This window comes from Rhamphochromis sp. 'chilingali' (assembly GCF_963969265.1).
Source record: "Rhamphochromis sp. 'chilingali' genome assembly, chromosome: 7".
NCBI lineage: Eukaryota > Metazoa > Chordata > Actinopteri > Cichliformes > Cichlidae > Rhamphochromis > Rhamphochromis sp. 'chilingali'.
The window spans coordinates 31,787,500-31,812,851 of NC_137934.1; the positions used below are offsets into that span (position 1 = coordinate 31,787,500).

Sequence of the window (25,352 nt, forward strand, 5' to 3'; positions counted from 1 at the left end):
TTTTCCGCCAATGTTAGCTTGTCACATTTTATCCCTTAACAAAACTCTTTCTGTGCTCTCCATCTCTGCGTTGAACATTGGTACTCGAGTTGCAGCTCAGTCTCGACAGGAGGCTTACAACCAGGGGCTCAGTGAAAGGGGTAATTAGCTCAAATCCGTGGCTACATTACCAAGGTTGGTAGTTTAAATCCCTTAGGCCTGCATTGGTTTTCCCACGGGAATATTAGCACAGTCCATTACTTACCAAACCAAATATGTGCAGCTCTAAGCCCTCGCAGTTTAAACATGGCCCCAAATAATGAGTGGGATTTAGTTATGTAACTGAACAGAAGCCCCCATTCACAACAATGTATAGTCATCATTCATGGAAGGTGTTCAGATCACTCTTACCCTTAATGAGTTTGCAGAACCGATGAAATGCAGCATATTAAACCTGATTCTATTTTAGGTGCACAGATCAGTCATCTGGCAGGTTGTCAGGGCTTACAGATGAAATCTGCACCGAGGTTTCCTCTCAGTGGCTGTGTCTGACACAATCAGGAACTTCCTGAAGGTGCTGAGAGAAAGCACTTTCAGCTGCACCACAAGGAGTCGCTACAGTAGGTCGCTCCGCCAGGTTGATTTTTTGTTTTGTTTTGTATTGTCACCTAAAATCAAACTGGGCATCCTTCACCAGTGTAAACCCCTATACTATACACTAAACATTCAGCCATTGCAATAATACCGTATATGTGTGTGTTGCATTTATGACATTATGACAGAATGATTACCAACAAAACTTAAAAATTGCCAAACAGATGAAAACAACATCCATTAGCATGTGTAGTCCTATTTAGAAACAGATCTATAAATGTATGCATGCATACCTGAGTACAAAATAAATCAAATTAAATGTATTATAAAGTAAAACTTAAAGCACTTGACTATACTGGAGCTGAACTAATTTCTTTGTGAGGTTTATTTGACGATTGTATGACTCAGTCCATCACTGTATTTGGAAAAAGCGCCATAAATTCAATTCAATTCAATTTTATTTATATAGCGCCAAATCACAACATAAGTCGCCTCAAGGCGCTTCATAGATACAGAGAAAAACCCAACAATCATATGACCCCCTATGAGCAAGCACTTTGGCAACAGTGGGAAGGAAAAACTCCCTTTTAACAGGAAGAAACCTCCGGCAGAACCAGGCTCAGGGAGGGGCGGGGCCATCTGCTGCGACCGGTTGGGGTGAGAGAAGGAAGACAGGATAAAAGACATGCTGTGGAAGAGAGACAGAGGTTAATAACAGATATGATTCAATGCAGAGAGGTCTGTTAATACATAGTGAGCGAGAAAGGTGACTGGAAAGGAAAAACTCAAAGGGGTGGCTGTAGCTCAGGTGGCAGAGCAGGTCAGCCACTAATCAGAAGGTTGGTGGTTCGATCCCAGGCTGCATCCTGGCTGCATGCCAAATATCCTTGGGCAAGATACTAACCCCGTGTTTGCCTACTGGTGGTGGTCAGAGGGCCCGGTGGCGCCAGTGTCCGGCAGCCTCGCCTCTGTCAGTGCGCCCCAGGGCAGCTGTGGCTACAATGTAGCTTGCTATCGCCAGTGTGTGAATGTGTGTGTGAATGGGTGAATGACTGAATGTAGTGTAAAGCGCTTTGGGGTCCTATGGACTAGAAAAGCGCTATACAAATGCAGGCCATTACCATCATGGGAATCCCCCGGCAGCCTATGTCTATTGCAGCATAACTAAGGGAGGATTCAGGATCACCTGGTCCAGCCCTAACTATATGCTTTAGCAAAAAGGAAAGTTTTAAGCCTAATCTTGAAAGTAGAGATAGTGTCTGTCTCCTGAATCCAAACTGGAAGCTGGTTCCACAGAAGAGGGGCCTGAAAACAGGAGAAATATGCTCTCTCTTTCTAGTCCCTGTCAGGACTCTTGCTGCAGCATTTTGGATTAGCTGAAGGCTTTTCAGTGAGTTTTTAGGACATCCTGATAATAATGAATTACAGTAGTCCAGCCTGGAAGTAATAAATGCATGAACTAGTTTTTCAGCGTCACTCTGAGACAGGATATTTCTAATTTTAGAGATGTTGCGCAAATGGAAGAACGCAGTCTTACATATTTGTTTAATATGTGCATTGAAGGACATGTCCTGGTCAAAAATGACTCCAAGGTTCCTCACAGTGTTACTGGAGGCCAAGGTAATGCCATCCAGAGTAAGAATCTGGTTAGATACCATATTTCTAGGCTTTTCAGGGCCGAGTACAATAACCTCAGTTTTATCTGAATTAAGAAGCAGAAAGTTAGCGGCCATCCAGATCTTTATGTCTTTAAGACATTTTAACTAATTGGTGTGTGTCATCTGGCTTCATGGACAGATAGAGCTGGGTGTCATCTGCATAGCAGTGAAAATGTATGCTATGTCTTCTAATGATGCTGCCCAAGGGAAGCATGTATAATGTAAACAGAATTGGTCCTAGCACTGAACCCTGTGGAACTCCATAATTAACCTCAGTGTGTGAAGAGGACTCTCCATTTACATGAACAAACTGGAGTCTATTAGATAGATATGATACAAACCACTGCAGTGCAGTACCTGTAATACCTACAGCATGTTCTAATCGCTCTAATAGGATATTATGGTCAACAGTATCGAATGTAATGTTGTGAAAGTTTTTTGAAGTCTAAGAATGGGGCGCTCTTTCAGGAATTCACGCTCTGAACCGCCCCCTTGCCTCACCTCCTAAACTGCCACAAAACTAGCAGCAGCATCGAGTTTGAAGATGTGATCAAGTGCTTTCGATCTACTCTACTTTCCACAGCATTTCCGAAATTGCTCCCTTTCATTCATTCCCATACAGATGCCGTGTGCTCGTTCCTGAAACGTCTTTTCACATTTTTGGGGTTATTTTTTTTCACTGTAGACCATTTACAGAAGTAAGACAAGACAAGTTTCAGGTATTAGCAGAGACAGCAAATGAATCTGTTTGCCTGCTGTTAAATTCTCAATTTTCCTTTGCTTTTTTAAAAAAAAAGTAAAATATACAACTATGAGGAATAAAAAAACTAGATGGGTATGTGTATGCATCCATGCTCTCCCCCGCTATTCCAAAATTACAGGATGAAGCACCAAGCGATAGATATAGCTTTCTTTTACTCCATCCATCCTCTTTCACTTATCCAATATAGGGGTCACAGTGGGGATGGCGCCTATCCCAGCTGTCTGATAGGTTGTGTACACCCTGGACAGGTCACCAGTCTACTGCAGGGTAATAGAGACACAAACATTTATGCTTACATTTGTACCTAAATTCAATTTTAAAAGTCACCAGTTAATCTAACACATGTCTTTGGATTGTGGGAGGAAGCTATAAATAGCCAGAGACCTTCTTGCCGTGAGATGACAGTGCTAACCACTGCACTGCTGACATGCTGACAAAATTTAAAATGTGAACTGCTGGTGATACTCTATATCAAAGCAATGGGAAGCTTCTACCAATGGGAAAAGAGCTGTGAGTGGCTGCAGAGCCTCTGTCCTATGTTATAAAAGCACCTGCTGCAGGTAATGCATTATGTTTGGCATACACTGATTAGTGCTTGATATTCAACGCTGAAGATAAAGGACATAGAAGCAGTAGAGGAATTTCTGTGGTTTGAAATCTGAACTAAAATCAGAAACTCACTGAACATTTTCTGTATCCATGTGTGTTGCTTCTCTGAGGTCAGTGGTTTGCTGGACCTTTGATGGGACCAAAGTTTTTTACCACTCCAACCACTTGCCCCTTGTAACCTCAGCCTGGATCTCCAGGATTAGGTGGGTTCAATGCAGACAGACAACACCCATCTACATCCTCCTGGGTTAAAAGTGCCAAAATTGAGGGAGGGAAATTCCCTTTTTTGAAAATTCCCCTCAGGCAGGTCAAAGGTCAGGCTCACAAACAGAGTGATAGCCCCGGAGCAAACAGAGATTCGGTGTCACTCCTTGTGTGCTAGGTTAGCAATGTTTACTCATCCTGGCTACAGCGTTAAAAGAATTTAAACAGAGCATGATGGATGTGCGATAGCGAAGCATTCCAGGGGACACGAGCTGACCACTGCGAGGCAGCACTCGCCACAATCTTTTTCTGGCTACTGTTGTTCTTTGCGCTTCACCGCACAATACTCAGCAAGACCACAACTGGCTTAAGTTAGGAACTACACTATATTTGTGTGTGTGGGAGAGAGAGTGTGTTGAAGGGAGGCTAAGACAGAGAGAGAGAGAGAGACAGACAAGGATAGGGAGAAATGGAAAAAGTTGATGGCAGCATGCAGAGTCTGAAGGCAGCCTACAGAGGTCAGTGTGCTTCCATTAGAAAGTGAAAAGTCTCAATTTACTGTCAGTTTGTGTTTATCTTAGCTGATTTCTATGCATTCTAGTTTTAATACCACAGGCTGAACAGTTATTCTAAAATAAATGGCATTAATTAATTCCCAAAAGGCATTTGATCTTAGTTTCGTACAATATGCTGCAAAACACACTGGCTCTGTTGGCAGACAGTTGTCCTACAATGCAAAGCAGAAATGAAACGGAGTAACAAAAACTAAATAAACTGATAAATTAGAATAAATTAGAATAAGAATGGCTCTGACACCTGGCATCTTTTCAGATACAACATCTTTTCAGTACAAACAGGTAAAATACAAGGCTAAATGTCATTTGCACTGCTGTAGATAGCAGATTTACTCCGAATCATCCCCTTTCCAGGACAATCTGTTGAGTTTAGCCTACAAAAGGACATTTTTAGTGAACCTTTTGTAATGATTCAGCTTTCACAAAACTACAAAAAAAAAAACAATAATATTGAGTGCATTTGGAAAAAGGAAGTCCATTTTGTTCTTGATGATCAATGATGATCTGTTTACTGGTATGCATTTTATAGTGCATCCAAGGTATCCAAGGTAGCATAATGTTTAAAATTAAACACTGAACTATTGTTCTAAAGAAATGTTTGATATCTGTTTGTGTAGAATTTGCTTTCCTTGGACTTGAGATCCGTGCACGATTGCGTTTGCTTCGTTTTATCCATTTATACAATTTGTTGCATCTTATTTTATACAGTAAAGCACTTTCTGGCTCTTAAAAAGCACTATATGAACAAACCTTACATAAAGTACTTGTTAGTGAGTTATTGTTAGCGGGTGGGGAATTCAGAATTTCATTTACACTACACAAATAAAAAGAAAAGTTTCAGATATCACCAGTCTGTTATTGTCCATCTATACTCCCTCCAACTCTGAACTCTGTCTGCTCAGTTTCCTCCTCCCCCTCCTTTCTTGGTGGTCCTAGAGCTGCCCTCAAAGGTCAACACAAAGACACATGGACCAATGGGAAGATAGTGTGACATAAGGTTAGGGGTCATAGGCCAGCAATGGACAGTCAGTGGTTACATTCCATAAAGACATACTCATCATTTTATAGAAATCTCTGCTGTGAATTGTTTGTAGTTTGAAACCAAATGACCAGAGGTGGGAGGAAACTCTGGAATTTGGAAAATTTCTGGGAGTGTTAAGATCACAGTAAGCAAGCAATCTATATGTGCACTAGAAAAATAAAAAGTTTGAATGTTTTAGTTTGAATAGGAAAAAGAATTTGTGTCAACTCATAAAAACTAAGAAGAACCAGCATAATTGAACAGGAAACTTTAAATTTGAGGATGTGGACTTGAATAAGATACTTTCCTTTCTGTCAGGTCATTAGCTGCCATCCTTACATTATGGCTCAGTCACCCTAGAGTCAAAATAGAAGAGCGTGTGACTAGGTGGTTGTCATGGTTGCACATGTCCTCAACCTCAGGGTGATCACTTTCAATCACAAGGTTTGCCTGGGTGCAGAAAGCACATGGCTACAAAAACTGTGGCCCAACTTGGCTTGACTGCGACCACACTGCGACAGATTGGAGTGCGCAAGCAAATTATTGCAGTCTAATTCATAAATGCAGACTTGCAGCTTGCCAACACACTGTTATCAATCTGACGACAGCAATTGACTGAGTGGGTGCAAACCTGGTCCTCGTCTTTGAAGCAACCATTTCAAAGGCATCGAGATCCAAAGTTTATTACTTAAAGTTGCAATAATTTTGGATCTGCTCTGACTGCTTAAAGGGAACACTATTGACATTCTTTGCTGTCAGCCTAAAGTGGAGTTAATGGCAAACATTCTAAATCAAATTAGACACGTTTTTAAAAAATGAAAAGTAGCTCAGAATGCAAAACTGTGTTATATCACCTGAAGTTATTCAGCTCAATTTTATTTGTATAACGCCAAATCACAACAACAGTCTCCTCAAGGTGCCTCGCCCCAGTGGGGCTGTGAGTTTTGGCCTGGAATAATTCAACAACTGAGTGGTAATGACGACAGAGAGTTCACAACAAGAGAGAGACAAATATACTAACTGAGCCTTATTTGGAAATACTCTGGATTTGAGTCAGTAGATGGATAAGTTTAAAAACTCAACTGCGCTGATTCATCACTGAAACGACCAGGTTATCAAGCTATCACAGCAGGTCCCTGGTGGTTTGTTTATCTCCAGTTTCATGCTGAGCAAAAGATAAGACTGTGTTTTCGTGTTTTTCTACACAACAGCATGCTCACTTTCCTTCCGTTCCCTCTTTACCCAGTAACCTAATAATCGTATTTGTTTCCTGAGTATGTAGATATTTTAAAAAGATATGTTTAATTATCTGTAGTCTCGATATTTGGACTCAACATCTGAATGGTTCAAACCTGCACAGGTAATCTGAAGGAATAATCAAAAGCAACTTTTGCCTGATTCTCACAGTCTTAACTTGAAGTAAGGCTGGGGGTGGGGGGGGGGCGTCAAGATCTCTGTCTAAATAAATAAATAAATCTGGGTAAATTCCCAGATGATTAAACATGCAACTATTTCACATTCAAAATGAGTAAAGACAATTAGCAGCCTATTTATGCAAGATAATTCATAATTTTACTGGGGGGGTTATATTGGCTGGGTCTGATTATTGAGGGGGGGGGGTCATAACCCCCTTAACCCCCCTGGAAATTACGCCCCTGGGTGGATGAGAACCGACATGCCAAAACTTTAGAAATATGCTTTCTTGATGAACTTTATCATCAGGTAATGGCTGAATTTTCATGAACTTTAATCAGTCAAAAGGCTCATTTATGCATGAAAGGTGTAAAAACTGGCACTTTCTGTGCTAGCTGTTTAAAAGAACAAGAAAATACCCATGAAGTTGTACTAACGTTGTGAAAGAACACACAAAAAAAGAACAATATGCTACTCATTATTTTGCCACCTGTACAGGCTGAATTTGACCTGGACAAATTGTCCCACTGTATGTCAGCGGTCTATGAAATCTATCCGGCATGGAGGCAGACAGATAAAAAGTAGAGACAAAGACTTCACAGTAGTCTCTGATCTGCCACGCCACACCCTGACCAACAAAGGTAACCCAACTGCTGGGGGCTACACGAATGCGCCCACAGACGCACATCACATGCACACACAAAGCTGGCTACATCAGATACAGTCTGTTGTAACTCTACACTAGAGATAGAAAGGTGGAGGACATGATGAGGGATGAGATGTGTGTGGGTTTGTGTGTGTGTGTGTGTGCTCCCTCTGAAGTTGAGCTAATCACTACACCCCCTCAGGGGTCTCTATACAACCTCACTTTTCTCCATCCAACTCCACACTGTCTCACTCTCCAGTCTGAAGAGGAGCAGTGTTTTCTCGAGAGCACTAACAGTCTCTGATCATCAAACATTGCCAACCTTCAGAATGACAAGACACCCCTGCAACAATCACCTTTTATCATGATAGTACTGAACAAAAGGTGCTTCTTCTGAAAGATGGTTTCCCTACACAAACATCTGACAGATATAAAGATAAGCAACAGTCGTACTTGTGATGAAGACTGTCATTTGCCCAGAATGTGCAAGAACAAACCGCAGAATGAAAATGAAACTATAAACATCCAGAAGCATTATCCATGTTTGTCTGTGTTTGTGAACATGTTTACCTGTAACCATGGAAGTCATCAGCGATATTTTGGACCAGTGAAGAGGTCATGGACTGATGAGGGTACTCAGCAGTCAGTAATGCATTCTCATAAATTAAAGGCTCTGTGTGATTGGCTTTGGGGTCCCAGGTGTAGTTTCCATGTGTGAGGTTGACCCCTCCTCTTTTGCGCCGAGGCAGAGTCCCATGAATAGAGATTGGCTGGTAGGTGGCAGCTGGCTTTTCTGATAGGCTGCCACACTGGCCTGGATGGAGACTGCAGGACAAAAAGCAAACAGTTACTCACACTGGGAAATGTTACTATTGCTGATTTCTAATAAATGACTCAACAGCAGTGAGCTTATGATGGTTACACAGCTTACCCAGGTCTGGAGCTGAGAAGATCCATGGAGGATGTGAGAGAGGCCTGGTGCCTCCTGGAGGAGCAGGTATTATTGCTTGGGGCACCAAGAGGGCTGCTGGGTACTCCAGAGTGGCCTGTGCCTCCTCCCAGGGTGTGGTGTGCTTGAAGAGACCTGGGCAGACTAGCAAAACGCCCCTCTGCCATCATCCTCAACTCTGGAAACAAAACACATACAGACATTTACTGTTAAACAGTAATGACATACACCATGACTTTGGATTACTTAATAAAGATTAAGAACTTTACTGAGTTCCTGCAAATATAAAGGAAACTAAGTGAATGAATCAAACAAATTAGCTGTCTTCAGGTGTGTTATAACGAACAGTAATCTCAGCTATACATTTGTGTAACAATGGCTGACATGAAGCACTGACTGAGATGAAATGGCGCACACAGCCAGTATACAGTAGTTGTCTCTCTTTAATGGAGACACAAAGCCATCATTCTCACTCTCTTTCAAGTGTTCATACATACAGAAATACTTACTAGCACTTTTCGCTAATGTTTAGTAGATGCAGCAAGTTAATCTGACCTCTGAATAACACCCCATCTCTATTTAATGGATTCCCCCCCCTTTTTTTTAAAAAAACAAAAAATTTCATGTGCACACTCTGAAACAAAATCTGTAGCTACACTGTGTCTGAAAACGAAGCCAATAAAATCCACATAAGTTAGCAAATGGATAACAATTTAATATTTCCACTGAAGAGGGGAAGATTAAAGTAAAGTAGATGTGTTTGAGAATTTCGCCTGAGCCAATTTTTATACAATAGTTGGATCGGAGCCACGTTTTCTTTTCTCCCACACCAGACTGAAGGCTGACTTCAGCCCTCTGTTAGTGGATATGAGAACAGAATAGAGGTCTGACCCTGTGTGCCTCAGTGTTATGTGATATTTTTAGCAACAACCTCTGAGTATCAGTATCAGTATAACACTAGGACATTTTCAAAATACTTTGTATTCCAGTAATCTCCTTAAAAACTGATTCATACACCAGATACTTAAAAAAAGGGAAAACAGAAAAAAAGAAAAGAGAGCAGCACTGCACCCAACTTTATTTTTGCCCATTAGCTAGATCTTGTGTAATGAACAGACAGACACAGTTATAAATACAGCATGATGAACATGACCGATAGGATGACAGGGAACTAAAACACAGGACAGAGAAATTCCCCTGCTGTGTGACGATGAGTGAACAGCACAGCTTTATCCGCTCTGAATCACTCACAGCACAGCAGTTAGTCATACTGTACAAACTAAAATAACACGGTAGCAGACTGGATTCAACTGACCCGCTCTCTAATCTCAAACCTAAGAATCTGATCTGAACAACTGAGCCCGTGTTTGCTATTGTTAAACAGCCTGATTATGATCAGAGAACACAAGCTGAAGGAACATAATCAAACTGACCGGTGTTCAACTGACCTGCAGTAACTGCAGAAAAATGCTGCTGGACCACTTTTACATGTGCATGATAATAACAAAAAAGATGATCCGCAACAAACAACAAAAACTAACAGCTCAGACGGACATCATTTCAGACCATGTGTACAGTACAGAAACGTGCCTCCTAGCAGCAAACTGTCTTACATTTAATACTTTGATAGCAAGCCGAAATGATAAAATGTCTTTGTAGCATTTTTGTTTAGACTTCTGCCAATGCGAACAGAACTAGCGCTTAAAAATATGTGAAAGCATAAATTGGAGCACTTGTTGGAGCAGCATTACAGCCACAGAAGTCAATTTCCCCGCTTCCAGGGCTGTGCTAAAGTATGCTCAATGACTGAGATGATTGATACCCTGTGTGATGTCTCCAAGATTTGTGTTTAGTAGCACTTTTTTGGTCTTTTGGCAAAAATACTCGCATAGTTTCTCATCTACGGCTGTTGTTTGCTGTCACGTTAAATGGCAAACGCTAGAGTTAACACCAGCTCAAAGGAGAAGGCTACAAACGAGAGGACACAACCTTTCAGTAGGTTCTTGGAGTTTGGTCACTCCTATAAATAAACCAGGACCGCCTTAAACTGGAACTAAATGCTAAAACTTAACTCCAGCAGGGGGTCACTGAGCCACCAGCTTGTAATCATGAATATCAATAAAAATGCAAATAATGGTTTAGAGAAAGGAACAGCTGGCTGGTTCAGGACTCTTCAGTGTACACAGTAAAAGTCCTTCTAAGGCATGCCGGGTCAGAGAGAGTGGATTCCTCTGAAGGGTAGAACGACTACAACAGGAGAAGCTATTATACGACCCTTGGGGACGGTCAGCTGTATGTGTATTTGTGTGTGTGTGGCCCTGACCATCTGCCAGACACAGACACACACTCTCCTGCAGAAGAGAATTGACTGACTCTCACTGATTGAAAACACAAACATTTAGCACTTACTCCCGTATACTGGGTCCGTTTAACTAATACATAAACAATTGATTCTGAGAGCTACAGCTACACTCTTGTCCTGTACATTTGCCTATTCTTTTCCAACCATTTATTTTTTTCTGCATTATTTCACTCTTCTCTCACTGGTCCCTACTCATCCATCTTCCCCCTTTCTCTTGTAGTCTCACACCCTCCTCCACACAGACATGCCCTCCCTCCCTTCCTCCCTGCCTGTCCATCATGGCAGCTCCCAGACTTGTCCTTCTCCCTTTTCTTTATCCTTTTACCTCTTATAATAATGGACTCGTCTAGTTCCCCACCACTTTTATCTTTGTCCCTGGTTCACCCTCTCTTCTCCACAGCTGTTCAACCAGTAGTTATAACTCTGCAAATGAGTGCAAGTGCTTCCTATACCAAGTCTATTATTTCCTATGTATGGACAGTATACGCTATAGTGGGTCAGACAGATTTGAAAAGACATCCATGCCAAAGAATTTGTGTTTTATACCAGCAAGTTTTAACTTCACATTAGGTTTGAGTGACACTTGCTAGTGCCTTTTTTTCATGTACAAGGTGTGTGCACGTTAAGTAACGTAAAAACTTCTTAAAATCAGTATCGTAACGGTTAATACTAGCGCTCATAACATAATCCCTCAGAAGCACAAGTGACAATATAATCAGTATACGGCAGAAAAGATAGGGGTATCAACAAAAAAAATATCAAGAATGCTGAGTCATTATTTCTACAATTTTGACCCACATTTCAACTGGTATCAATTTTCGCTTGTTGTTTTACAGAAAAACTGTTTGTTTTAAATAATGTGCTTTCATACAAACACACAGGAATGAACATTTCAAGATAATGATAAATTATTCATTCTAAGAGCTGGAGGAAAAAAAAAGTTTTTGCTTATAAATTTATTATTATTTTTTAAATCAAAACTAAACTAAAATGAAACAGCAGTAAGAAAAATCAACATATCAGAAACTTGATGCAGTCTTACCTTCAGAAACAACAAGAAATAACTATGTTTACATATTTCATGTTTACAAACGTACTCATGTTCATATACTAACAGTGCAATGTAGACGGTTACAAAGAGGAAAAACAGTCATAAAGTTTCAGTTTTTATTCCTCAGGTTCATTTAATAAATATCCTTCAAAATGCCCAATCATTCCCCTGCAATTGGTGGATCCTTATTCAACTGTCACATTGTTATTGTATTTAAACTGGTTATGAGGAATATTTTAAGAAGGTATTTATGCTATCTTACCTAAACATATGGTAGCCCAAAGCTGAGTACAAGTAAAATTTTTGTTATTACCTCAACCCAGTAAGATTGGGTAGCTAGACAATTCCAAAATAAATGGTTAAAAGGGAAATTCACACAGTTTCACATGTTCATAAAGGTCTGCCAGCCAATAAAAAGTTTTATTCTTTAGCCATGTAACAGACAAAACATCCTCAAGTGAGATTTGGTTTGTCACCAACACTAGTGAAGGCCTTGGGTTTGGAACAATAACATTTGTGCACAAGACCTTGGAGGCGGGGGGGGACGTGTAGATTAACGGGAAGAGGAAATGGCAGTATAAACATTTAGAGGACAGCAGTTCATTATAAAGAATTACTATCAATAAAACAAATATGCCTTCCTCCTTTTCACAGAGTATCTCTTGAGCCATTTCCATCTGAAGGACACTACTTTTGCAATCGGTTCAATTCAATTTAGTCAAATGTTTTGATGGTGAGCTCTCTCAGCATCTCTCCAGCCAACCCAACACATCAGCCAGGAGGCAGAGAGCTCTTTGGCTAATCCACTCAAGTAGTGGTTTTAAAATATTGGCCTTTTTGGGGAACATCAGGAGTCTTTAAGAGAGTTCCGCGAATCTCTTTTAGTCCTTTGGTACCATGGACAGATGGTTTACAAAACACAAACCGAGCGTCTAGATTAAAAAACACACTCGATAAAATGCTTCAAAAATAAAGTAGGGTTTTAACATTAAGCTTCAGATGCTGCAGAGGTGGTCTGTCATTACACACGAGCATACACACAACCGGGAGGACGAGCGCAAACATCAACATGCTTGGGAATGAGGGATTTCCTCTGGCTGGCTTAAAGTGTCTTCCTGCTTTAACATGCACGCAAATACTCATGCGCATGCACACACACACACATTAGGAAAACCACCCCTGGCCAGAAGTGAACAATGGGAACAACTGTCACATGACCACTGTGTAGAGCCAGTCTTTGTTAGAGAGAGGGAGAGGTGTCCTACTGCGCTCTTCAGTGCGTGGGCTCACCAGTGTGTGTGTGTGTGTGTGTGTGTGTGTGTGTGTGTGTGTGTGTGTGTGTGTGTGAAAGAGTGTGTGTGTGTGAGAGAGATGTGTTTAACATATTAATGAGGCTCTTATTAAATCCCACAGCAGTAGCTGCCATTTCATACTTCTAAACCTTTGTGCACATCTCTCACTCTGTCAGACAGTCACACCTAACTTCCCCTCAGCATGTGCACTCATTTTGTACATTTACGCATCAGTCTTAACTGTACAGTCACTGTACACCACACTGTCAGACAGTTGCACGAAGTGGCAGCTGAGTAGGTGATGAATGGAGCTTTTAGATTTTCACTTCAGTAAAAGATGCAGAGTGAACTGTCAGGAAGAACCTGCAACCTTAAATCTGAAACCAAGTTTCAAATGATGTTTGAACTACAAAGATTGCACTGCATTGTGGGATGCACTTCTGACATCTTCTCATGTGTAAACAATTGAATTAAAAAGCTGATATATTTAATTATTTGTTAAATTGATCAAATTAAAGGCTATATATGCCTGAAGCATTGGTTAGTGTTATCACTGTCATCTTATTGTTATTTCACAACTAAAGCTATGCTACTTACAAGGAAGCACGGATAGTGCAAGCCAGGCTGTATAACAAATTCTGGCTTATCTCCAAAAGGAAAATCACCAGGACAGTGATTGGTTTCATTTACTCAAGCTTTTGTTGAGAAAACAGGCAGAACAAAAACAGGAAACAGGTTAAGTAAGGTAAGGTAGCACATACCCACTACATTAACTACATGTGGACTCAAAAGGATCCCAAATGGATCGATATGAAGCAGGGAAAAAAAAAAAAAAAAAACCTGCTAAATATGTTACTCTAAATGTAAATTGATTGGTACTTACATACTTAATTTGATCACCCCAACCGCTTCTTACAACAAGCCCCAATTACCCATTTACACGCACATTCATACAAGGGCTTATTTCTGTGTCCAAGTGTTTCACACCTAGCATTCACACTCCAATGGTTGTATCGGAGCAACTCGACGTTCAGTCTCTTGCCAAAAAGCCAGTGATCAAACCACCAAGCTTCTGATTAGTAGATGATCTCCTCTACCTCCTGAAGCGCAGCCACCCAACACTTCTTCACATAAATGACTAAATCAGTGTTTGACATTTTGGGTAACAGACCCATTTGCCTTCTCTCTGACAGTTCGATGGCAAGACTGATCCCACTTCAAGCCTTTTCATACTTGTCTGTACAACAATAAGGAAAGGTTAGAGCTAGAGGATAATGATGTGAGCTTAGCATAAGGACGAGGGGTACCTGTAACACCATTTCAAATCTTGTAAAGCTTTTTTAAAATGTCATTAAACATCATGTAATGTGCATAGTAGAAAGGTACCATTGTGCTGTTTTTGTCCATATTTCCACGTCATCTGTCTTACTGCTTTAATAAAGAAAAATTGCAGGTTCTAAGTTTAATTCAAAAATACTTAGCCTCTTTGACACAATCCACATCACTGATGTTGAAGATGCTGTGTCTAGCCCAGATGCTTCAAAGTTCCCAACTATATTATTTAGTATACTGCTGGATGGATAAATCTGGATCGTACTCTCTGTATTTGTCACATGTTTGTGTCTCTCTAAAGTCTTCTGGGCATCGGATGCAAGCATTAGAGGAAAATGTACAATATTTTCTTCAGATTTAAAGTACCACATATTGGTGATGACCAAGTAATGCAGCAATGTACTTAAATAAAGACCATAAATATCTGTTTTCCCCCCTTTTCCAGCTATGCAGGGTCTCTGTCTTTGCAAAGATTAGTAGGTTGTATAGTGCTGATGGCTTACTGGAATACCAAACAACTGACACCACAAGGAATCCAAGTAACACAACACTACACATACAATACTGACCCTGGAAACACACAACCGTCACAAATCTGTGCTCCTTGCATCTGACACAGACACATTTTAGCATTAAAGGCTGAATCTCATTGGTTTACTCCAACTCCACTGAGAAGTTCAGACATGACACTGACTAATGTCTGAAGCAACCTGCTGCATACATGTGTTCCCCCCCCAACATCAACACCACACAGACACACATGCCTGACTCTGTCATCATTTAGTTGGTGGCTTGCTGTTTAAAGATGTGATCTCATAACTGAGAGGTCAGAGTTTCAGCCTCGACCTGTCAAAGTGATCGTGAGCAAAACAGCAAAGCGCTGTCTGATAAGAGCTTTTAATTTACAGTTTTGTTTTAAACTCACAAATCTTTTAAGTCATATGTCACAAACACATATTCATCATCTTCGTATTTAGCAACGACTAATTTTAGGTGTTGTAAAGGGTTAAGCAACGCCATCTCTGACAAGCAGCCAGATTTTTGAGTCATTTATCACATCGAGTCAGGATAAGCAAATGCTTAAGTGAGCGAGCCTAACAAGAAAAAGAAAATGATGAAAGAAATGCCGTTGGTCTTATCTTTCATATTTCGTGTAATTATTTCCTGCTGGGTTTTCCACAGCTAACACCACCAATCCCAGCAACCGCAGTTACACCCAGCGCCTTGGGATGGCAACTTATTGCTCAAAAAAAAAAAATCCCAGAGTAAATTTTACTCACTGGGAGCTGTAAACAAGGAAACCAAGAGGGATGGACGGACAGACAGCTGTGAGATGAAGGGAAAGCACAGCGGCGTAGGGAGATAAACAGCAGCCAGAGAAAGAAAGTAACAAGTAGAAAAACAGACAAACGGGGGAAAAAAATTGCATTCAGAAGACGATCATAAAGATAGCTGCCTCAGCTCCGTCTCCTCTGCTGTCAACTTCCCCACATACACATTCCTACACCCCACTGCATACAAGTGTGCTCCTACAAACTTCTCATTCCTACCTGCAAGTGTGAGCTCCTCCTCAGTGTGTGATCGCTGCTCTTTTCTCTCACTTCACAAACTTATTGACTTTCATAATTTGAATGACTGACTAGCTAAAAATTGCTGACCGGCTCCTTTGGATGGGCAACAACAAGTAGCGCAGCATTGTCACAAACTCTGCCCTCCTCCTCCTCTCTTTGGGGAGTGATTTGTGAGCTCTCAGCCCCGCCTTTCATGCACTTCTGTGTTTGGGAGGAGTTTTCTTTCTCTTTTAGCAGAGTTGTCTTCTACCCCCCAGCACAGAAGAAAACTCCCACATACCCTCCTCTCCTCCATCTCCCCCTCCTCCGTATTGCCTTCACAGCCTCATATTTCATGCTCTCAACCTTTTTCTTTGGTACCTCTGACACCAACACCACCAACTAGTCTGGTACTTAAAGAAGATTTAGAGGTGACCTAATGTTGCTATTTGCAGAGAGGCTGAAAAATGTGGTCTTGGCATGAATGTTGCACGTTTGAGCAACCTAAGGCGCTCTCAAGCCTCATGGACTTTAAGCACGACTCAGTGTCAGCTGAAACATAAATCAGTAGAGTTTAGAGTCTACTTTGGTGCATTCTTTTAACAGGAATGCTGGCGAGAATGATTAAATTTCATCTGTGAAAGAGAAGAAGCAAGAAGAAGAGCTCTCCTTGTGTCATTACATCAGGTATGAGCTCATTTTTAGCCCGTGTTGTTTGAATGTGTGTGCGGCTCTGCTCGCCAGCCCTCAGGACAACACTCTCCTGTCTTTGTGCTCCTGTTCCTCTGTATTGTCTAGAGGTGATAACACACAGACACGTGCACACATGCATGTTTATGTGTGAGTGTGCGCGTTTCCTGTCAGACAATACAATAAGCCCATCCTGCTGCGGTGAAAGCCAGGATGATCAGATGACCCACATTAGACACACACACAAAAATGCTACATACATGCATGTGTTTTGATCTCAAGTTGTTCACACTACATTTGTCAAAACTGAGGAACCTGAATATTGTTTTTAATTTCTCTTTTACCTGCAGTTCAGAGGTTTTAGGTATTCATTAATGTTCCAACATTTGGGGACACGACATTATCGCCCAGCAGGAAGAAAGGCACTAACTTTCAGTTTGTACTTTTATAAGAAGTTGCGCCTGACTTTTCAGGTTTGAAATAAAAACGAGGACACACACAAAAATTTCAGGTACCAAATCTTCTGGTTTGATTTCTAAGTGATTTAAATAATTTGTTCCTGTCTGTGTCTGATCATGCCTTCTAGTAAAATCTGGTCATAAACCATAAGAATGATAAACAAAACAATGAACATTTTTACATTTAGCTCTGTGACTCCTTTACTATAAAGGGATCAAGTGATTTCTATAACCTGGGGAAGGAGCTATAGAGAAACTGAAAGACCAAGCCAAATTACATTTGCATTTTATCCTCTATTTTGATTTTGCCTGTTAGCAGTATTTGCAGTGAGGCAGCACAAGTAGTTAAAGATTTGCATTTCTTAAAAAAAACACCACAAATATTGAGTAAATCTGGTCACTAACAAATTATCTCCTTAAATTAAAAAAAAGAAACGAAACTTACTTCTTGGCCTCTTCTTGACGATGAACAGAGAGCACACTGTGAATGTTAGAGGCCAAAGCCTAGAAGCTGCTCCTGGACTCCTGCCTGCGTGGAGTGCTATTTGGAAGTAAAAGCTAAATGTATCTGAAGCAGATTTTGTTTTAAAGTGCCTTTTCACAAAGGCATGTAAAAATTCTTGGCATGTTGTACGCAAGGGTGGTATTTCCAGAAAGCAGCACGGTGAGTCAGAAGTATAATCTGTCATCATCTCCTGAATCACCTGAGCTTCCCAAAATGTGAGGGCCTGGAGTGAGGAGCAGAAGCATTATCCTTCCAAACTGAGTGGCACATGTCTTTGTGATGAAAACGCAACCACCCTTTCATCTAAGCCCACACAGAGGTGCATCTATAGCTTACGGTAAATGAGTATGTGGCAATAATGCAATGGAAAAAAAAGAGTCACAAGTCTTATAAACTTTGATGAGGTAAAGTTGTTTTACCAATTTGAAACACCACGACATACTTGGAGTTTGGGGCTGAAATGTCACTCTAAAGCAAAACAGATTAAATTAGCACTACAATGTCTACAAAGCACCAGTGATTTCCTGCTGTTTGAAGTTTGATTGAATTTGCTGTTTCTTCTTGTTTTTGATTGCTTAAATATTAGGAAGCGTGCAACATCAAAGCTTTATCTTTTAGAAAAGTGGAGAAACAAACTGTTTACATAACTAGATTTTTTTTAAAAAATGTTTGGAGATTACCACACCATAACAGCCATTTCCTGCACTTCCTGTTGGTGTTAGTCCTTAGCCCAAACCCTCCTTTGACACATGGACACTAAGGTAGCACACTGGAACAAAGCCTTGCTGGCACTTTGAGGTTGGCACCGTTTTTCCACCCATACACACCAGGGTGCAAGTAAACCATTAAGTAGATGGGCTTGGCGTCACTCCCAACTGAAGCTGCTTCCTGCAAAGAACAGGATCTGCTATTACAAGTTTATTACAGTCACTTCCCTCATTCTGTGGTATTCCTCTTGCTTCTCAATAGGAAGCTCTGAAGTAAAGAAAAATCAAGCATAGATTTCAACCTTTGTTCCATTTTTACTTTTCTCTCCATCAGCTCCTTATTCCTTGCTGCTCCTTTATTTTTCTTATAGCTCTGTTTACAGATGCTTGTCTTTCCATGTGTGTATTTCTGATCAGTAAACATTTCTCTGTTAATGCCACTCCTCATTCCTCCGTTGCAGCCTCAGGGTCTTAAAAAAAAAAAAAAGAAGGAAAAAAGAAAAGGCAGGTCTTTGGCTGAAGAATCAGTTCAGGTAGAATTAAATCTGCTGGTTTCTGACTTATGCAGTCATGGTTTCTGTGGAACAGCTACGTCAGTCAATACGTCAATTACAGCAGCTTATCAGAATCAGAATCAGAATCGTGTTTATTGGCCATGTATATGTGCAGACACATACAAGGAATTTGGTTCCGGTAGATGGTGACTCTCAAGCACAGCAATGTAAATTACGCACACGCACACACGCACACACACACACACACACACACACACACACACACACACACACACACACACACACACACACACACACACACACACACACAAAAACTGTGTAAACCAACCATAAATAACCAATCTAAACTTATATACATAGAATACAGGATGACAGAAATGAAATGAGGTGGAATGAATACTACAGAATGTACATAAGGTGCAGTTGTAGTCTGGCAGTGGGAGCAGTGTGACAGGTCAACTGTTTAGGAGGGAGATGGCGAGGGGAAAGAAACTGTTGGGTGGTCCTGGACTGCAGTCTTCTATACCGTCTGCCAGAGGGCAGCAGATCAAAAAGTCTCTGTCCAGGGTGTGAGGGGTCTGTGATGATTTTCCCTGCCCGTTTCCTGGTTCTTGAGAGGTACAGATCCTGGACGGAGGGCAGGGGGGCGCTGATGATCCTTTCTGCTGCCCGTACAGTCCGCTGCAGTCTGCTCCTGTCCTGTTTAGTGGCTGCTCCATACCAGACTGTGATGGAGGAGCACAGGACAGACTCAATGACCACAGTGTAGAACTGGATTAGCAGCTCCTTTGGAAGACTGTAGGGTTAGGGGTTGTCTCAGGAAGTAAATCCTCTTCTGGGTCTTTCTGAGGATGGAGTTGATGTTGGTCTCCCACTTCAGGTCCTGGGAGATGGTTGTACCAAGGAACTTGAAGATCTTCACAGTCGACACAGGGCTGTCTGATATGGTGAGGGGGCGCAGAGTTGAGGGATGTCTCCTGAAGTCCACTGTCATCTCTACAGTCTTAAGAGTGTTCAGCTTCAGATTGTGCTGACTGCACCAGAGTACCAGCCGCTCAACTTCCTGCTGGTATGTGGACTCATCACCATCCTGAATGTGGCCAATGACGGTGGTGTCATCTGCAAACACATTTATGTATAATGTGTTCCATAAAGATTGCTACGTGCAATCTTTAGTCATTTATTGAATGTGTTCATAAAAAAGGACCAAATACAGTGTTATTCACACTGTCATAGTTACAATGACATTGATCTATGATTCATTCAATCATAATAAAACACACCTAACTCAAAGAATAAACCAGTGCCGTCTATACATAACAGACAACTTAAAGAACTTATGTTAAATTGTATATAGGGCCATCTTTGTGTACTGTGTTACGAGCAGGCTATCACAAAAGAAAAAACAAACAAACAAATAAATAAAACAAATCCTTTAGTTGAAGCTACAAAAATGGCAAAAGGAGAAGTGACAGACCTAAAAACTATCTACATGAAATGAACAGTATCTGAACATCATGTCCTTAAAAAACAGGAAATAATCCAGCAAAGACCTGACACAGGACCTGAGCGATGCATGTGCTCTTTCCATTCCCCTGCTACTCACCTCATCAGAAACTGTCTCAGTGGAAGGGTGGCTGTCAAGAAGCCATTACTGAGGAAGGGAAATGGAGAGAAAAGGCTGAGGTATGCCAAATTACACAAGAACTGGACTGAAACTCAGTTTCAACAGCCCTTATGTAGTGATGGATCCACATTTAAAATGTTTAGTTCAAATCGTCACGAACATACACAGAGGAGGGAGCCAACACCCAAAGAGGAACTTTGAAATGCCCTTCAAGAAGCCTGGAGAACTATTCCTGAAGAGTAAATACAGAAATTAGGAGAAAGCTTGCCTAAGAAAGTTCGGGCAGAGTTGAATAAAGATGTTCATACCAAACACTGATCTAGCTGTACAAACGCCATTTTTTCCTTTATATAGTGCAATTCCAAAAAAGTTTGCAGAATAAATCCTAGTTCTCCTCGCAAAATATAAAGAAATGAAGAGTGGCTTTGTTTTTCAGAAAAGGACAAACATGGTCATTTGTTAAGATGGTTAAAATAGTGAATGTTTAATTTCACAGGACCTCGAGCGGTTTTCACAACGTGACACTGACATGGAAGCATATAGCAGCAGTGTTGGACAGATTCCAGAAGTACATAAGGAACATTTTAAAGTTTACTTTTTCTCCAAGAATTCGACCATTTGGATAAATCTGGGAGCTAGATATTCCCTGTTTTGACATTTGTGAGATAAGAGCAGAATTGTTGACAGCTGAGTTTGTGTTACTGACACATGCAGACAGAAACAGGAAGATGTTTATAGTACACTTAGTATTAACTGAAGGTCATGTTGATGAGTCTATCACCTTCACAAGGGAGATTAACCAGCCTGAAGCCCGGCACCGAGAATTATCTAATATTTAGTACGAAGAATGTCTGTGAGGTAAACTCAGTGCACGCATCTTGTGTTTTTACATAAACTGTATGTGATGTGCACTGAGAATCTGCAGGTCTCCACTGCGAACTGCGCCAGATTCTGTTTAAAAAGACTTGATTTGGTTCTTGTTCTACTCCCTGCTGTTCGTAACAAAGTCACAGTTTCTTCCAAATTGTAAATCGAGGTCAAGTCTCATTAAGTCACATTCATGCTGTCCCTTCCTCTCTCTCATTGTGATCAAATACAAAAAGCAGCAGCAAACAAAGTGAAATCTCATTTACGCTAACATTACATGTCCGTCTAGAACTATGTCTCTTACCATGAGGATGTTACTTTGATGCACACCAGCTGCATACGTTGCTGTCCAAACTAACCCTTGAAGCATCAATGCTCCCTTCAGCAGCCTCCCAAAACAAGACAGTGTCTGCAACACAACTAAAGCTGCTTATAAATGCACAGAGGAACATGACAAATAGTCCAAGACAGGTAGTCCTGACAGGAGTGAACAGCGAGGTGAGGCACACGAAAAAACAGCCTGATTCAGAGGACGTAATAGATCTACTGTCAGACACTGCTGCATCAACAGTCACATTTCAAATATTTGGTTGTAGTGTTTACAGTACAGCCTCTACTTTTGTTGCTGCTTATTTGGCAAGTAGTGACCAGGTAGGGCGAGGAAGCTCAAAGATGGCGACTCATTATGTAAAACCATCCATGCAGCTAGGTACACATTGAGCGTGTTCAAGTGCATCACCTTGAAAATATTTAGCACATGACTGGAATTTGAACTTGAAAGATGAAAAGAGCACACACAGTCCTGTTACTTTCAGAGTACAGCGCTGATTCGATAAACCTGAGTGCTGTAAACCACAGTCCTGAAAGGAATATAAAAGTATTCATTAATATGTGCTTATGTACACCTTGATGCTTCCCATGCTGATGCCACGGTATTATCACATAATGCTAATGAATGTGGTTATAAACTGAAATTAAACCTATATGCAAAGAAAAAAACAAAACCCCAAAAAACCTCTCAAACAACTACCGAGCTCAGGTATTTAAACATGGAATTTTAACACAGCATACACAGAATAGCCTCAATGACACAAACAGCTGTAACAAAACAGTGCCTCAAAATAAAATGCCTCAAATATGTGAGGCATGAGCATGCATGTGGGGGTTTTACTGATGCCTCCTATTTCACCCTCTAAATGCTCTAATTAGAACATCTCTTCTTCTCCACTGCTTTTTAATACCTGCTGTTAAGGAAAGTACCTGCTGCACACATGCCTGTGGGTGGGTGCACACACACACACACACACACACACACACACACACACACACACACACACACACACACACACACACACACACACACACACACACACCAATAAAAAAGTAATATGATGAAATTAATATATGCCTGAATGCAGTCTGTGAGTTCACGTTATATTCTTAAGAAAAAAAAAATTACGTATCTCTGTTGGGACCAAAAATTGGAATGTTGCTATACCAACTAACAGCCCTTATGAGGACAAAATGCTCGTGCCCACGAATTTAAAGGCATTTTTGAGACCCAAAATGTGGTTTTAGTGTCAAGGTTACAGTTAGGCTAAACCTGACCGTAACCTAAGGGTTAGAGTAAGCGGCTAAGGAAGGCACTATGTCAATTAGATGTCCCACTAAGATATGAAAACGCAGTGTGTGTGTGTCTGTGTGTGTAAGAGAGATGCTATTAGCTGAACAAAACTGGACTCTGTGATAATGATAAGCTTGGCAGCCTGCCAGGCAGACAGATAATACCACAGTAGTTGGTGACTGAGTGATTTCCACCAGAGGCCATTTCATCTCAGCAGCAGTCGTCAGCCTGTAGGCCAGGTCTCCAACAGTGGTCACGCAGTGATCCCAGGAATGTGAAAATAAATGTTTTTATAAGGGGTGAGCTGTAATGATAGGTAAACTGCTCATTATATGCCTCATCTACATATCTGGCATCAGTGCTCCAGTTTCACTCACAGGTAATGACAACTTGTCAATGAATAAAATAAAATAATAATAATAATGATAATAAAAAAAAGAGTTTCCACTATTTGTAAATATAAGTCATGAAATCTAGCAATGATAGTTATAATTCATATAATGAGGTAAGGAATACTGGAATATGTTTAAATTAAAACATTAAAGTCCACAGCTTTTCCATCAGTATTTCGTTTTCTTTCGTTGCAATTTAACTTTTAAAAATGTATTTATTTGTAATTCAGTGATCCTGAGCATTTTGTGGCTTATAATATTTTTGGGAAAACGAATGATGACAAAAAGGAAATATCCTTATTATTGGTGTTATTACTATTCATGCACATGGTGAGAGGTACTGTTTTGTTGTTGTTTATTAGTCATATTGTTTGTCATGTTTGTTTGTAAGTACACATAAATTCAGGTACAGATGTTTTGGTAAATCACTGATTTGTACATTAATTTTTCATAGGCATGAATTATACACAGATTTGTGCCCACGCGCTGTTAGTAAATGAGGCCCATTGTTTCAGTCTTGTGGTTCATTTTGAAAACCTATACGATGCTGCCATGTTTCTTTTAGAAAGAAGAGGTTTTCTGATGGACACACTTTCAAACAAGCCAGACTTTTTCAGTCTTTTTCCAACTGTGCCATCATGAACTTTAACATGTTAACTGAGGCCTCACAGTCTGAAATGTTGCTCTTGGGTTTTTTGCAATTTCTCTGAGCATTTCATGTTTTGACCTGAACATTGTGTTAACACACAGTTATATGGTCCAGACCAGCAAACTACCAAAGCCTCTGCCTTCATAAGGCACCTGGCTGCTAGATTCCCTCTTAATTCCTGTGGAAGCACATTTCACAGGACTGTACAGAGTCCAGTTTCAAGTTACTTTCTTTGTACCCATTTGTAGATTTGGTCTGCAGTTAGTAGGTCATCCATCCTCATTCATGCACATTTTCAAAATAAACCCAGGCAACACAACAGATATGCATAGTAAAACATACTGAAAAAGGAAAAAGAAATACCTTACTGCTAAATGACCAGCAGTAAAACCAAACTTCCACAAAACCTAAATTATGCCAAACCAGATGCAGAAAGTCAAATGTTTTTATACTTACGGTAACTTGAGGTCTCTTTGTTTGCGTGTTTTGTTTTTTAGACACTTCATACCAGATGGGTTTGCAAATTGCTAGGTTTACTATGAGACAGGAGGAGACTCTTTATAGTCCCTGCTTCCTCTTAACAACTTCAGAAAGTCTGGCTCCTGAAAAATGTTCAGAAGTTCAGCCAAGAAAGACACTGTGGGTTGTTTTTTTTGTAAGTGATGCAGCGGGCGCAGTGTTTTGATCACAAAGTGGCTATTTTGCCCCAAGTTTGCATCTTCTGATTATGCCTGCTGTTGTGCATATATGATAACATGTAGCAACAGCCAACAAGATCCACTACAATTATTTAGTGACTTTACTTATACAGCAGTCACCAAGACAACAGCTAGATTTCACTTTATAATGCATGGGAACCAGAGCAAACAAAGCAGTCTGTCACGAACACACTAAAAAGCACATCCACGCATGCATACATGCACACCTCCAAAAGTGATTAAACCCAGCAGGAGTGCAGGCCTCAGCACTCTTCTCCCTAGTTGCTGACAGCTTTGGTTCACATGCTTTGTGTGTGTGTGTGTGTGTGTGTGTGTGTGTGTGTGTGTGTGTGTGTGTGTGTGTGTGTGTGTGTGTGTGTGTGTGTGTGTGCGCGCGCGAGAGAGAGAGACAGCATTATCCTGAGTAAGATAACCCCCTCCACCAGCGACCCCCAGGCACAAGCAAGTCTTTACATGACACTAATGCTTCTGTCTCTGTCTAGTTGCTGGGCACACCAGGAATCAAATCAAACACAGATCCAGAATCAACAACTTGATGGAAAAGATCAGGTAAGATAAAAAGTGTTTAGGCATCCGGCAGCGTGTTGGAGTGCAAGAGTAC

The 25,352-nt window shown here is 40.8% G+C and overlaps 1 protein-coding gene and 1 long non-coding RNA gene across 5 annotated transcripts in view; both read right to left on the minus strand.

Moving 5' to 3' along the window:
* bcar3 (BCAR3 adaptor protein, NSP family member) overlaps positions 1-25,352 on the minus strand; it is an 87,204-nt gene that overhangs the window by 42,911 nt on the left and 18,941 nt on the right. For 3 of the 4 annotated variants that reach the window (XM_080887748.1, XM_080887751.1, XM_080887749.1), the window contains 2 exons: positions 8,394-8,589; positions 8,033-8,287 (listed from right to left, as the gene is read on the minus strand). In XM_080887748.1, coding sequence (XP_080743874.1) covers positions 8,033-8,287; positions 8,394-8,589 — 451 coding nt within the window. Of the gene's footprint in view, positions 1-8,032; positions 8,288-8,393; positions 8,590-15,998; positions 16,172-25,352 lie in introns of those variants that run through there. The other variant, XM_080887750.1, reaches the window with a different exon arrangement.
* Positions 19,737-25,341, minus strand: LOC308400212. Its single transcript, XR_013972337.1, has 2 exons — positions 20,480-25,341; positions 19,737-19,992 (listed from the first exon to the last, which is right to left on the minus strand). It is a non-coding gene; the product is annotated as an uncharacterized lncRNA (long non-coding RNA).